This window comes from Charadrius vociferus, unplaced genomic scaffold, assembly GCF_000708025.1.
Source record: "Charadrius vociferus isolate BGI_N301 unplaced genomic scaffold, ASM70802v2 scaffold32, whole genome shotgun sequence".
In the NCBI taxonomy this organism is placed as follows: Eukaryota; Metazoa; Chordata; class Aves; order Charadriiformes; family Charadriidae; genus Charadrius; species Charadrius vociferus.
The window spans coordinates 11857081-11870404 of NW_009647856.1; the positions used below are offsets into that span (position 1 = coordinate 11857081).

General features: G+C 45.2%; 1 protein-coding gene across 1 annotated transcript in view; it reads left to right on the forward strand.

Moving 5' to 3' along the window:
- The window catches only part of EXOC4 (exocyst complex component 4), a 442826-nt gene that overhangs the window by 383225 nt on the left and 46277 nt on the right, over positions 1–13324 (forward strand). The window contains exon 14 of the mRNA XM_009882971.1: positions 3153–3331. Coding sequence (XP_009881273.1) covers positions 3153–3331 — 179 coding nt within the window. The remainder of the gene's footprint in view (positions 1–3152; positions 3332–13324) is intronic.

Consider the following 13324-nt stretch of genomic DNA (forward strand, 5'->3'; position numbering starts at 1 on the left):
AAGAAAGCAATTAAATATATTTGCTGCCCTCTTGATACAAACTTCTGTTGTTTTAGAGCGAGCGGCAGAATCGCATTGATCCCAACAACATTTTAGAGTATACTTTCCTGTAGAAGGCCTTATTTGTATTCCTCCCGGGAGCAAAAATAGGAAATTCACCCTGCTTTGTATTATATAGATTTTTCCCAGCCTGACTGAAAGCACTGTATTATTCATGCACAGGCTATCCATCCAAAGCAGTGCCAAAACAGCTTTCTCTTCGCGTGTGGGAAGGCAGAAGAGTTGTCCCTGCGATAAACCTGGATTTGTAATCGCGGTCGTGGGCAGCGGCGTGGTAGTGACTCCTCATTTAACAGCTCTCAAATTGTGGTTCCCAAAAAAAGTGCTTTTTCTGTGGCATTTTGTATTGGAAAGCCATGTTAATGAAGGTAGAAATTCACCAAATGTTTCATTTCTTGTTTTTTTCTGAGTGATTGATGCGGTTGCCAGTGGGATTTGATAGTCTAAGTCAACGGAAGTGGTTTGTTTGGAAGGGAAAAAGCATATCTGTGAAATGTCTTCTGCTCCACAGGAACGGTTGAGGATATCTGAGTGTAGGTGGGTAGAGCTAAGTGGGGTGTTTTGGGTTTACTGTAGAAGTCAATAACATGTTTTCCATGAATGAATGATTGTTCTTTACCAAAGAAAAAGATGTTCAAGCCTGACTGTGAGCTTGTCCACCCAGTTCAACTTTGTATTCACCTTCAAACACCCATTTGAACTTCGGATGAGTTGCCCAATTGTCCTCATTCCCCAAAACTTTGTAGCCACTGACGACTATCTAAGAAATGCCCAGTCAGGGAAGCTTCTTAAGGGCTTTACTGAAGTTCAAAAAGGACTTGATAGATCTCCTATAGGCAGAGCGGATCAAAATGAGCCCCATCTTACAGCGAGGAAGAACGTCTGAGTTACCACTGCTGTAGTCAACTGGAGCTGGAGATGTTCCTCTGTCTCAGCCCTCAGACACAGCCAACAGATAAGGATTCCTCCCAAGCCGTAGTATGCAGGAGACAGCCTAAGGCAGCATACTTTTTATTGTCAAGGAGAAGAAAATCCTGGAAGAGTTGTTGTTTTTTTTCACGAAGGCTATTTTTATTTTTTGCCTCTAATGAATTCAATTGAGCAATTTAAAACCATTTCAGGGTTGCTCTTTCTTTTTTTTTTTTTTTCCCTTTTCTTTTTCTCAAGTGACAGTGAAGTCCCACAAATCTAGGGAGACGCTGGCAATAAAACTGCTTAGATAGTATATAAAACGCCACTGATGGGATTATTTTGCTGCAGCTCGTTGCAGCTATTATGCTCAGCAGCATGATTCCTCATTGTAAGTTCATAAAAGAGCTAATGGCAGGAAGTGGAGATCTGCAAAGTTGAATGAAAGTGGAATGCAAATTCATAACAAAAAGAGCAACTAATGACGGGAAGAGTGTGCTGAGGACCACGGTAAATGTGCCGTCACTTAGAGTCTTTCAGTGAAATGCACTTTGGTTTCAGCCAGGAGCTGTTGTAATGAGATGTAGGAACCGTGTCCTGATTTTCTCCATCCGAATGGTACACAAAAAGTCATGCCGGAGGAGAGCTCCTTCACCTGCGAAAGCGATGAGGGTATTTGCCATGCAAATCATTCTGGGACATAACCAAACAAGCTCTTTGTGGAGACAGGTTTTGGGAAAGCTAAATCTGAGTGCAAAAGATGGAACATGGCTGTGGAGTGAGCAGTTACGCACCTTGAAAGAGCTTTTTTTCCAGGGTTTTGGGGGTAAACACGTTTGTCCTGGTCATCATTTTTCGCCAGGTCTTGTCTCCGTGCATGTACAACAATGCACAAACTGATATTCAAAGTCATTTGTTTGTCACTTTGTCACGATAAGCCATCAGGTTCCACAGGAGGTTTCTTGTGATAAACATCTGGAAAAAAAAGTGAATCAGGGATTGGAAGAGCTGATTTACAAGGAAAGATTAAAAGTACTTCATGTGTGTTAGTTATACATATCCCAGGGAGACATGGAAAGCATTGGAATAACCTCCCCAGGGAAGTGGTGGAACAGGCTGCCCAGGGAGGGTGTGGAGTCCTCTTCTCTGGAGATTTTCAAGACCCGCCTGGATGCAGTCCTGAGTGATGTGCTCCAGGCAATCCTGCTTTAGCAGGGGAGTTGGACTAGATGATCTCTAGAGGTCCCTTCCACCTCTGCAAAGTCTGTGAAACACAGGGACCACCAATGCGTCGTCTTTACTCCCACCCTGTTCTCGCGGATGCTGTATAGGATGCATAGCGCATCCTTGGCATGGTACCAGCAGGGATGGGGAGAGGCCGATGGTCCTGGTTCCCCAAAGCAGCCTTCTGCAGGCAGATCGGCTTGCCCCTCCTCCCCTCCAGCAACCAAAAGCACCGGTGATGTTTTTGAGAGATGAGCTGGTAATAAAATTAAACAACCTATTGAGCTTAACTGCCTGGAAACAGAGGGACTGATGGCAATAGACGAGGCTTCCCCTCATCCGTATGTCGGCATATACATGAGAGGACGGGAAACTCATACGTGAGGGAAGAGAGGTCAGTGAAGAGCACGTGGGATAAATCAGGATGACCTGTGCTACTTTGAAGGTACTCTGACCGTGCCAGAGCAGGGCTGAACGGCAGCCAAGTGTCCACATCAATACCGCAGAACGAGGGAGGAGGTCTCTGATGTACCCTTGGCAGCAGCTTTACGTTCACTTAACTGCTCCTCTCCCTTTTCTCTGCCAAGAAATTAGTGTCAATTATCCCCGCGGCAAATAACGCCGAGGAAAAAGCTCACTGGGAGGGTGCGTGTCTCAGCAAGGTGTCGATGCTGGGTTGGGGGAAGAGGTGCGGAAGTTGATTGGGATGAAGTTTGTAACTGTGAGGTGATATTCAGAAGTTGTAAATGCAGAGAGAAGCACAGAAAAAAAACCCTCCTTGAGATAGAGGTGTCAATAACTGAAATGAGACTTCAAAAACTCCACCAGACAACATTATTGAGACCTCATGCTGGAATAGTTCTCCGTTGGCTGGGTTGACCTTCTCCATGGTGTAACTGGTGTCTCCCCTTTGCTGTCCTGTGCTGTGTTTCTGAGCGTGGCTTTGGTTTGCGTTTCAGGGCTGCTTTCGGCAAAGAGTCAGAAGTTCTCATTGGCAACCTGGGAGATAAACTCATCCCTCAACAGGAGATCCTGCGGGATGTCAGTGACCTGAAGGCCTTGGCCAACATGCACGAGAGCCTGGAGTGGTTAGCAGGTCGCACCAAGGCAGCCCTCTCCAACCTCTCCACCACTCAGAGTAAGTAGCTCCCATCGGAGAACCTTTGTCTTAGAAATGGAAACCGGCATAAATATGTGGTTTTAGCAAGAGTGGGCATCTTTTGTTCTTGATTTCAAAGCGGGTTTATGTCAGAGGGAAGTGGAAAGCAAAGCAGCTCCATCCCTTTCTTCCTGGTGTGATATCTGCTCAGGCTTTGGTGGACACCAGGTGAGGGTGCCAGAAGCATCCCTTCTAGCATAAGCTCTGAAGGGTCTTTCAACGCTTGAACTTTTCAGCAGTCCCTGCTTATGACGTTGCACAAGAGCAGGTATCAGTGCCAAGCCAGGTTTCATTTTCTTTAAAGCATGATTAGATCACCGAATTTTTAAAAATCTATGTGTATTATGAATTCAGTAGAGAAATGGAACAGGTCTTAATGAGGAACGCCCTAACGTGCTCATCACTGGGGCACTGATGGTCAGCCTGCAAAGGCAGAAGCAACCCTTGGTGAACTTGAGGTGCGGGGAGGGCAGAGACAGGGCAGCCTGGAGAGTCCACTTCTGCTCCTGGCTGTCAAGGATTGTCCACGCTACCTCTGTGAGATCATTTCAACTTCTTTGTGCTTCAGCTTTCGCTCCTTCCCCCTGGGAATAGTGATTTAATTATTTATTTCTTTATGTCTGGAAAGTGCTAGAGACATGATTAGTGTTGCTTCTCTTCTTGTGGTGGTCATTGGAGTTGTTTGCACAGGGTCACGGTCAGAGGAAGGTTGTGGCTGAGCCCCAGAAGTAGAGCTCAGCTCTGCTGCTTTCCACCATCACCTTCCCACTGTTATTAACTCGCCAGGAGTCACCTATAGCTCAGCTGACGCGGGGTTAAGCTTTTCCTAGGACCTGGGGTTTTGGTCTCACCTGCCTACCGAGACATTCCCAGTAACTGTCCTTGTGTCACAGGTTGTCCCCTGGAGAGGTGGCCATGCATTTGGTAGAGCACTTCATATTGCCCTAGATCCCTGTAATAAAATATCGGGTGTTTTACAAATACCGAACGTCCCCTGTTGTCTAGGGGTTATATTAAATGCCGCTGCTTTGGAAGGAGGCATCTCCACTATGCTGTAGATGAGGAGAAGAGGAGAAGGAAAGCGTTGCATAAAAAGAACCCACACAGCTTGGTGGGATCCCGGGACACGTTGGGAGGCAGGGAGGATACGCGGCGTTTCGGCAGTTTGTCCCACAAATACGGAGCGGAGTCCCCTGGGAAGGTACCCACAGAGGAACAGGACTGGGGGCAGCCAGATCTTCTGAGCTCCCCTGGGAATTGGGCACTGAAAATCACCTCTGGGGAAGCGATGGGGGAAATTTGCTGGTGCTAAATAAAGTCGTAGTGTTGTATCTCCGTTAAAATAATTGCCCCTCGATAGCAGAGCATCTCTGGTTGACTGCCAAACCTTCCTATGGCTTATAACTCTGCTCTAGAGCAGAACCTTTAAACTCTTTACTGCGGCTGTTCACGATCATTTTGTTGGGATGCAGAAGGATAATTAAGATTATACAATTAGCTAATAATTAAAGACCCAAAATACTACAGGTAGCTTTGATATTCCCGTAATCATGCTTTGGGTTCTCAGTACCTGAGTGACAAGGAGAATTGCTGTGCTCTCACAGGGTGTACTTTAGAAGATTATAAAAAAAAAAAAAAAAAAAAAAAAAAAAAAAAAAAAAAAAAAAAAAAAAAAAAAAAAGAAAGAAAAGAAAACAAAACCCAATGGAAAATGCTATCAAAGTTCAGCAGCCAAATGTTTGCTCACAGAACTGTAGTTACTGGGGGAGTTCTTGGGGCTGAGGAGCTGTGCTCTGACAGTCAAAGTTGTTAAAAATAAAAACATCATTTGTAATTCCAGTTCTGGTTGAAACTCAAATTTTTTAATAAATCAATATTTCCCCAACATAAAAGGGCATGAGCGTGACTTTCAGGCTTCTGAGAGGACGTTACACGCAGCAGTGAATAAACATAAAAGTACGAAGTGTAATATTTCACTTGGCAGCGTCCTCCTGACAATAAAAATTCATCTTCCTTTGTAATAACTTTATACCGATGCACTAAAATGTCTGTACACAAATGCCAGGAGTATCTGAAACAAGAGGAAGAAAATGATAGAGGCTGTTGACCTCATGGTTATAAATGAAACCTGGTGGAGTATATCTCATAAATGGAACATCAATAGAGCTGACTGCAGTCTGTATGGGAGAAGTAAAAAGTGATGCCGTGGGGCAGAGGAGGTGGTTTTAAGTCAGATGTATTTACAAATCCGGGAAGGTGCAGTGATATACAGGGGAGTGCATTTTTAGGGGGGAAGAATACAAAGAGTAAACAACAGAGGGAAAATGAGATGAGATGTCTCTTTCTATCCCACCTGGACAGGAGGAGAACAGCGACGCAAATGAGCTCGGACTGAGCTGAGAGGAGGAAAAATTAAAACTATCATCTATTGTTTCAAAGATTCATACAATGTTAATGCCATAACGCTCAACTGTCATCCGAGTTACTCTGTTCTTTTCTGTCGTGGTTTGATCATCTGAATTTCTGAGCGTCTCATTGCTGGAAGCTGCAGCATGTTAATGAGCGTCGGGGGGAGGGAGGAGGGCAAATAACTGACCGAAAGTAAAGCTAAATAACGAGGTTTTCTGCCACGTGCTGAAGCTCACCACGTTCAGACTCGGATTGCCGTAAGTGCAGCCAGCTTTGTCATTTCAGCATCATTAACTTTAAAGACGAAACCCAAGCGTTCCAGTTCAATGCAACTGGAGTCCGTGTTTCGTCATACACAAGCCAACGGGCCGTTCATCACCCAGCTTTCTTCTGTGGCAGCTGACTTTGGGCAGGTGTTTTATTCCTTCAAGCAGCTCTGTCTTCTGCTTTATTTTTCTCCTTGGACTAGATGCTACATCAAAGTGTCCATGCTTGAACAAGAGCCGTAATCTCATTAACTGGTAGCAGTGGTGGGGTTCTGTCTTCTGTGCTTACCACATGTTGGGCCAGTGCATGATGAGAACACGTCCTGGTCTTCGATTGTTTCTCTTTTCTGTCCCAGCTACTTGAGATTAAATCTTAGACCCATTCAGGGCATCGCCAAGCGCTCAGTCAGTGATTGGAACCAGAATTTTTGATGCAAAGCAAGAAATACCGTAATCTCCAAGGAGTTCGTGATATGCTCATGGTGGCCCCATATTCCTTCCTTGTAGAAAGTCAGGAGCTTTTCCAGCAAAGCTTCCTTGGCTGCAGTTGGGCAATGTATAGGCATAGCTGTAAGTATTCAGAAACCACAAGCTAGAGTTGGGCAGGTGTGGACACGTTTTGGGAAATCCTAAAAAGGGGGCTACCTGTTGGTGGCTTTTTTGGTTACACTGTCAAAAGGCCCCTTCCTAGAGATAAAAATTCAATAACCTTTTGCTGCGGATGTGCCACAATTATCACTCATTTAAAAACAGTCTTGCTAATAGAGTGTTTTATCATGCCGGGCAGTCTCTGCATTCTTCATTATTTAGTGTTTGCTAAGCTGATGGCTCTTCCATAGCTCTTCCCTTATCTGCACTCCCTCAGAATTGGATTTTGTATTTTCTGAACCAGTCAGATATGACAAAGTCATTTTCTTTTTCTCTTGTCTTTTGAGGGAATGCAAACTTCTTTTTAACAATAACCATTTAAGGATTAAAGTTGCTGGAAGAAGATGAATTAACTGAGGAAGTCAAGTAAATTTTCAATAGGTTATGTGTGAAAATGGAAGTAGGGTTTCCTCGCCTCTTCCTCTCCTGCTTCTCTGCCTTGTCATGTGCACATACAGCATCTACTCATCCTTCTCCTTTGCTGGAGCTTCAGCCTTCTGAAGCCCTCTGAATGTTTTACAAAGAAGGAATTATTATGCACAATGAAGAAGCTGGGACAGTCGTTACATTTTTAAGGTGGTGGCATGCTGTGTGTGGCTAGGAAGATGAAAGATTCGCCATTAGCTGAGTAGGTTGCAGCCACCCTTTTAAATTCCGCCGGCTGTTGGCATCTCATGACTTCAGATTGTTGTAGTCAGCAGTTAACGACCGACTGGCTTAAACGTTGAGTTTGAAATTACTTTCTCACAGACCTCACATAAAACAGGATCGTCTTTCACTTCTACATGGCTTATTGGAAGTAAAGTTTTTGCGCAGTACTATGTGTCCACGTATGTTTGTAGATCAGTAGACATCCTTGCATCAACCCAAAGGTTTGCTCAGCGTATCGAGTTCACTTTCTGTGTGTGCTTTCTCTTTCTTATCCTTAACAAAGAATATTTGTAATACAATTTTAGTACCTTAACAGTTTAGAACAGTCTAGAAAAACAAGACTCCGGCAGTAATGTCAAGACAGACATCTGCTCTCCTGTCGTTGCCTTCTCCACAAAGAGAAAATCTCTTTAGACAAGGATCCCGAGGCTCCATATTTAGTCAAATTAGGGAGGTGCATCAAGGAGCACTCCGAGAGGAAGTGTTGGGTCAGGAGGGTGTTGAAACCAAAGCAGAAATGGAAAAAAACCCTTGAGTGTTTTTATTGTGGGCTGTTTGTTGGGGTTTTGTAGCACCCCAGCTCCTGGATTCACGCAATTGGGTGAGCATCTTACTGTATCTGAAAACCACACACATAAGTGCACACTTACCCTTTTTCTTAGAAAAAAAGCTTCAAAAGCATAAAGGACTCAAAACATACTGTTTTTTAAAACCAGCCCTAAACCAATGATTTCTTTGACAGTTGTGAAAGCTTTTGTCTGTCACCCTGTCTCCTAGTGTCCCTTGGAAGTTGTCAGTGGAGCAAAGATTCGTTAAAAAGCAAAGATGCAAAGTCTGCCACGCGAACCTGGCTTCAAATAGACGTCGGGCTGATCCTGTGGCTGCAGCCACAGAAACTAGAAAGTGAACTCTCAATAACTGAGGAAAAATATGGGTACACATTTGGAATTAACCTCTGCAGCTCAACCCTGCCTACCTATGGGGGAAGCACGCCAGCATTAGCAGAGATGCATGGGAGACCTCCTTGGAGGGCTCGCTCCATCGCTGGGATTGCCATGCCCTTCAGGACGTAGAATGGTTTAGGTTGGAATCATAGAATCATAGAATGGTTTAGGTTGGAAGGGACCTTGAAGATCATCGAGTACCAACCCCCTGCCATGGGCAGGGACACCTCCCACCAGACCAGGTTGCTCCAAGCCCCGTCCAACCTGACCTTGAACACCTCCAGGGATGGGGCAGCCACAGCTTCTCTGGGCAACCTGCACCAGGGCCTCACCACTCTCAAAGTGAAAAATTTCTTCCTAATATCTAAGCTAAATCTACTTTCTTCCAGTTTGAAGCCATTCCCCCTCGTCCTATCATCTCAAGCCTGCTTCTGTCAGCAAAGCTGTACCCACCGCAAAACAAGCGGGATGAAGCCGTTTCTCTGCTATGTGCTTGTCACTCCAGAGACACGAATTGCAATTGCTCGCTGGCAGAGCCTGCTGTCCACCCCGGCGATCTGCATTAGACACAGGGCTAATTAGTGAGTTTGGTTAAGCCAGCTGCATGTAGGTTTAATGAGAAACGTGGGAACCCCATGCTCCCTTTCCGACAGAGGGGTTTGCACGGACCATTGCAGGGACATGGCTTTCCAGCTCTCCCTCCCCATTTCACGTCAGCTGTATTCTGGTAGCCAAGAAGGCCAATGGCATCCTGGGGTACATCAGGAAGAATGTGGCCAGCAGGTCGAGGGACGTCACTCTCCCCCTCTACTCTGCCCTGGTGAGGCCACATCTGGAGCACTGTGTCCAGTTCTGGGCTCCCCAGTTCAAGAAGGATGGGGAACTGCTGGAGAGGGTCCAGCAAAGGGCTACGAAGATGATTTGGGGACTGGAGCATTTTTCTGATGAGGAAAGGCTGAGGGACTTTGGGCTTTTTAGTCTGGAGAAGAGAAGACTGAGGGGGGATCTTATCAATGCTTATAAGTACTTAAAGGGAGGGTGCCAGGGGGATGGGAACACCCTTTCAGTGGTGCCCCGTGATGGGACAAGAGGTAACGGGCACAAACGTGACCATCGGCAGTTCCATCTCAACCTGAGGAGGGACTTCTCTGCTGTGAGGGCGGCAGAGCAGTGGCACAGGCTGCCCAGAGAGGTGGGGGAGTCTCCCCCTCTGGAGCCATTCCAAACCCGTCTGGACGCCGTCCTGTGCAACTGCTGTAGGTGCCCCTGCTCTGGCAGGGGGTGGGACTGGGGGAGCTCCAGAGGACCCTTCCAACCCTGACCAGTCTGGGATTCTGTGAGATGAGCCAGCTCCAGGCAGGACACTGCCTGTCCCCTCTCTGCCCTCCATCCCACCGTGACAGCCATAGGCAGGCTGTGTAGGTAATGTCAATATGTCAAAGTGATGCAGATGCCAATATGTACACTGGGAGATAACTCCCTCTTGTTCTTCCTGAGGAAGTCCTTTCCCGTTGTAGTCTTATCTCTTTTCACCCTTTTGAGCAATTGATATGGTACCTTGCGGCATACGAAAAACCAGCGTGGAGTTTGTTACTGTCACAGGCCTTATTCAGAAATGCAACAATTTTCTGTAGCGCTCTGAATTCCCACTGCCACATTGTGCTGTAGTCTTGTGGTTTCCAAATTAGAGGCCTGAAATCTCATGTGGGGTTTGTGAACCAGCCAGATTTAATCGCAGAAATGGTGAGAGGTAAAATCACAATGAGGACACCAGCAATAAAGCTTAGGGGTCGTTGGCTTCACCTATTTACATTGCAAAAAGTGCATGGCTCTTCCCTAGAAGCTGGGTCTCGTTAGGAACGCCGTCAGGATCCAGTTTGATCTGTTAGTGTGTTTTTAAGGTGTTATAAATTGAGGAGATTGCCTTAGGGTCATTGCAGGGTGTGGGAGGACAGAGTCCGGAACTTCTGAAGTATCTAAAAGGGCATTCAGCCTCTTAACTTCTTTATCCAGGATGCCTCCAAAGCAGGTCATTTTCTCCTGTTCAGGGGTGCTTTCACCCCAAAATCAAAGGGAAACACGTGGAAGATGCTTTCACTGCTTCTGCTGATGGGCGGCACTTCACCCTCCAGACTTGCAGCAGTTCGGGTGAGCTACGACTTCATTCAAAAGCAGGCGGGAGAGGAAAAAAAGATTTGTGCTACAGCTTTTTACCAAATACTGCATCTGTCTGTCACTGGCTGGCTCTTATTAATGATAATAGGGAGCATTTGCATTGCATTTTCCAGCCATAGATCTCAAAATACTTTGAAAAGGTTAGTGAAGGCCATTACGGGATCAAGACTATCGTGGACCACTTGGCACCCGGAGGGTCGGCCTCCCCTTTTTCCCCGGCTCCGTATGCCTCCTCGGGCTGAAATAGGCTTTGATGGCTAACAGAAAGCATCCTGCAACACTGGAGAAAGCGATGCCTTTTAAAGCTGATGGCGGAGCCCCTTTATACCACTCTGCCAGAGTAAAGGAGCTGTAATTTAGAGTCACTTTCTGCTGACAGAGTGGTGTAAAAGGGGCTCAGTACAAATGAAAATCAGGCCCGATGCGGTGGTAAAATTGATGCCTTTCATTTCGTAGTCAGGCCACACAGCGGTGGTGAACTCAGACGGGTCTTTGTGTTTAACCCCGGTGTTTCTAATGAACTGAATTCAGCTCTTAAATGGGGCTATATTTCTCTCAAGTTGGAGCTTATTTTTTTTCCTGTCACTGAACTTGTAACACATCTTGCTGTATTGATTGCTCATGGGGAACTTTTTCTGTTGAGATCTATTAATAGTGAACCTTATTTAAAAGCCAGATTAAAGATGATCAACACGTGCCTGACCTCATGCAGGAGAAGGACGTAGTGAATGCTGTCGCTTTCTTACTGCAACAAAAGTAAATTTCTTTCTCAAACAGAAAAAGATGCCTTTTTTTTTACCAAATACAAACCATCTGCTATTAACTTCAAAAGATAAATCTTGAGTGCTTGTATGATTTGATGAATATCTGTTGCTTCAATATAACTCAGTTTCAAGGACAGCTTTCCAGTTTAGCTTTGTAAGCTGTCTCATTTTCCAATACTTCTTTTTTTTTCCCTGTTCCACTAACTGAACAGTTGCTGCTCCTCTGCAATTGCTCAAAACATGATCACGTCCCCTTCTCAGGCACTCTGAACCTTTCTAATACGATCATCCATAACATCTTTTTCCATCTCATAGCTGTGCACGCATCGTCTGAATGGAGATCTGGTGTCCTGGGGCGATCCCTTTCCACCCCTGCCTTGCAGACTGTTTGATCAGGACCACGTTAACTCACTTTCTGTCTACGGCGTGTTTTACAGATGAGCACAAGTTCACCCCATCCATGGCCTGAGCTGACCACAAGTTACATACATGAATGTGGGTAGTCCTGCAATAAGCTCAAGATAGAATCATAGAATCATCTAGGTTGGAAGAGATCTTTAAGATCATCAAGTCCAACCATCAACCTTACACTGCCAAGTCCACCACTAAACCATGTCTCTCAGCACCACCTCTACACGTCTTTTAAATACCTCCAGGGATGTTGACTCCACCACTGCCCTGGACAGCCTGTTCCAGTGCTTGACAACCATTTCTGTGAAGAAATTTTTCCTAATGTCAGTGTCCGAGTGCAGAGGCTTTTCAGAAGACATTTGGAGAGGAAATATTAAGTGTCCATCAGTATTCTGACTTAAAGCATTTATGAGCCTTTTCGCAATGACTCCAAGAGCCACCAGCAATGCTATGAGTGTGTTTTCTGTCAAAGAGCTAGATTGAATGGATTGATTCAACATATCAAAATGAGATTATATTTTTTTCCCTCTGAGTGCCAATATGGCAAACTTGTCTTGGATCTGAAAGCAAAGCTGTGTCTGTTCGTCTCTTAACACCAACAACAGGCAGTGACCAAGAGTGCAGCTGGTACCATCTTAGCTGAGTTGGCTTTTGGACCACTAAAACCATGGTAAATTTGTTTGGGACAGCAAAATGGTAAGAATAACCTTGAAGACCAGCAAGAGACTGCTGACCTTGTGAAGATACAATGACTGTTTTGGTAAAGCCTAAGCATTAAGAGATTCTTTTGTTTTGTTTTATAACTTTCACGGTAAAATTTCATAGCTCAACTATTGGTCTGCTTTGGTGGATCCCAGGGAATGAAACCACACAGTCATCAGCCAACTAAAAGCTCTTGTTTTCTTGTCAAAGTGATCTTCTAGTGCCTTTCAGAGCCTTTTCTTTCCCTTGAATGTCTGCAGTGAGGCTGTTCTTACAGATAAGGGGTTGCTGCTTTGCCCAGCCTCAATACTTTACATCAAATATTTAATGGTTAGAAAATGAGACATTGTTTTTCTGACCTGGATGCTCAGGATTTGTCATTCTTTATCTCACACAATAGGCACACCACCTCGATGCAATCCCGGTATTGATCTGGTGCCTTGGGGTCAGCACTTAGATTACCGTCATGATTACACTAATTACTCTTGTTCTGTCTTTCTTTCCTCCCACCCACCAGCCTTAAATGCAGGAGATTGTAATGTAAATAAGTGACCTAATTAGCAGTGCTTTCAAACCATTTTACAATGAGGATCCCTCATGAGTAATACCAGCAAATCAAGGTTTTTGTGGAAATAACTCCAAAGAGCCTGCTGTCCACTCCCGTTGGTTCAATGCATTAGGATCTGTTTGTCTCTTGTGAAGAAAATGACTCATTGATGTCAAAGATTAATAGCAGTAAGTCCATCTGCTTCTCCTTGGCATGTTAGAGGTGACAGCTTACTGGAGTGTGGAAGGGGCAAAATAATTTCCAAAACCAGGTGACCAGACTCAAAAGTGTGTTCAACCGTTGGAATCACCAGTGAGTCACTTTGCCACGGTGCGTGGGCTATAGGATTGTTCTGATGTAACCAGCATTTATATTCATATGGGACTTGGCGGAAATGACTCTAATAAGCAAAAATTGGGGAGAATTCAGACTATGAGTCTGCTGCAGCTGATGCA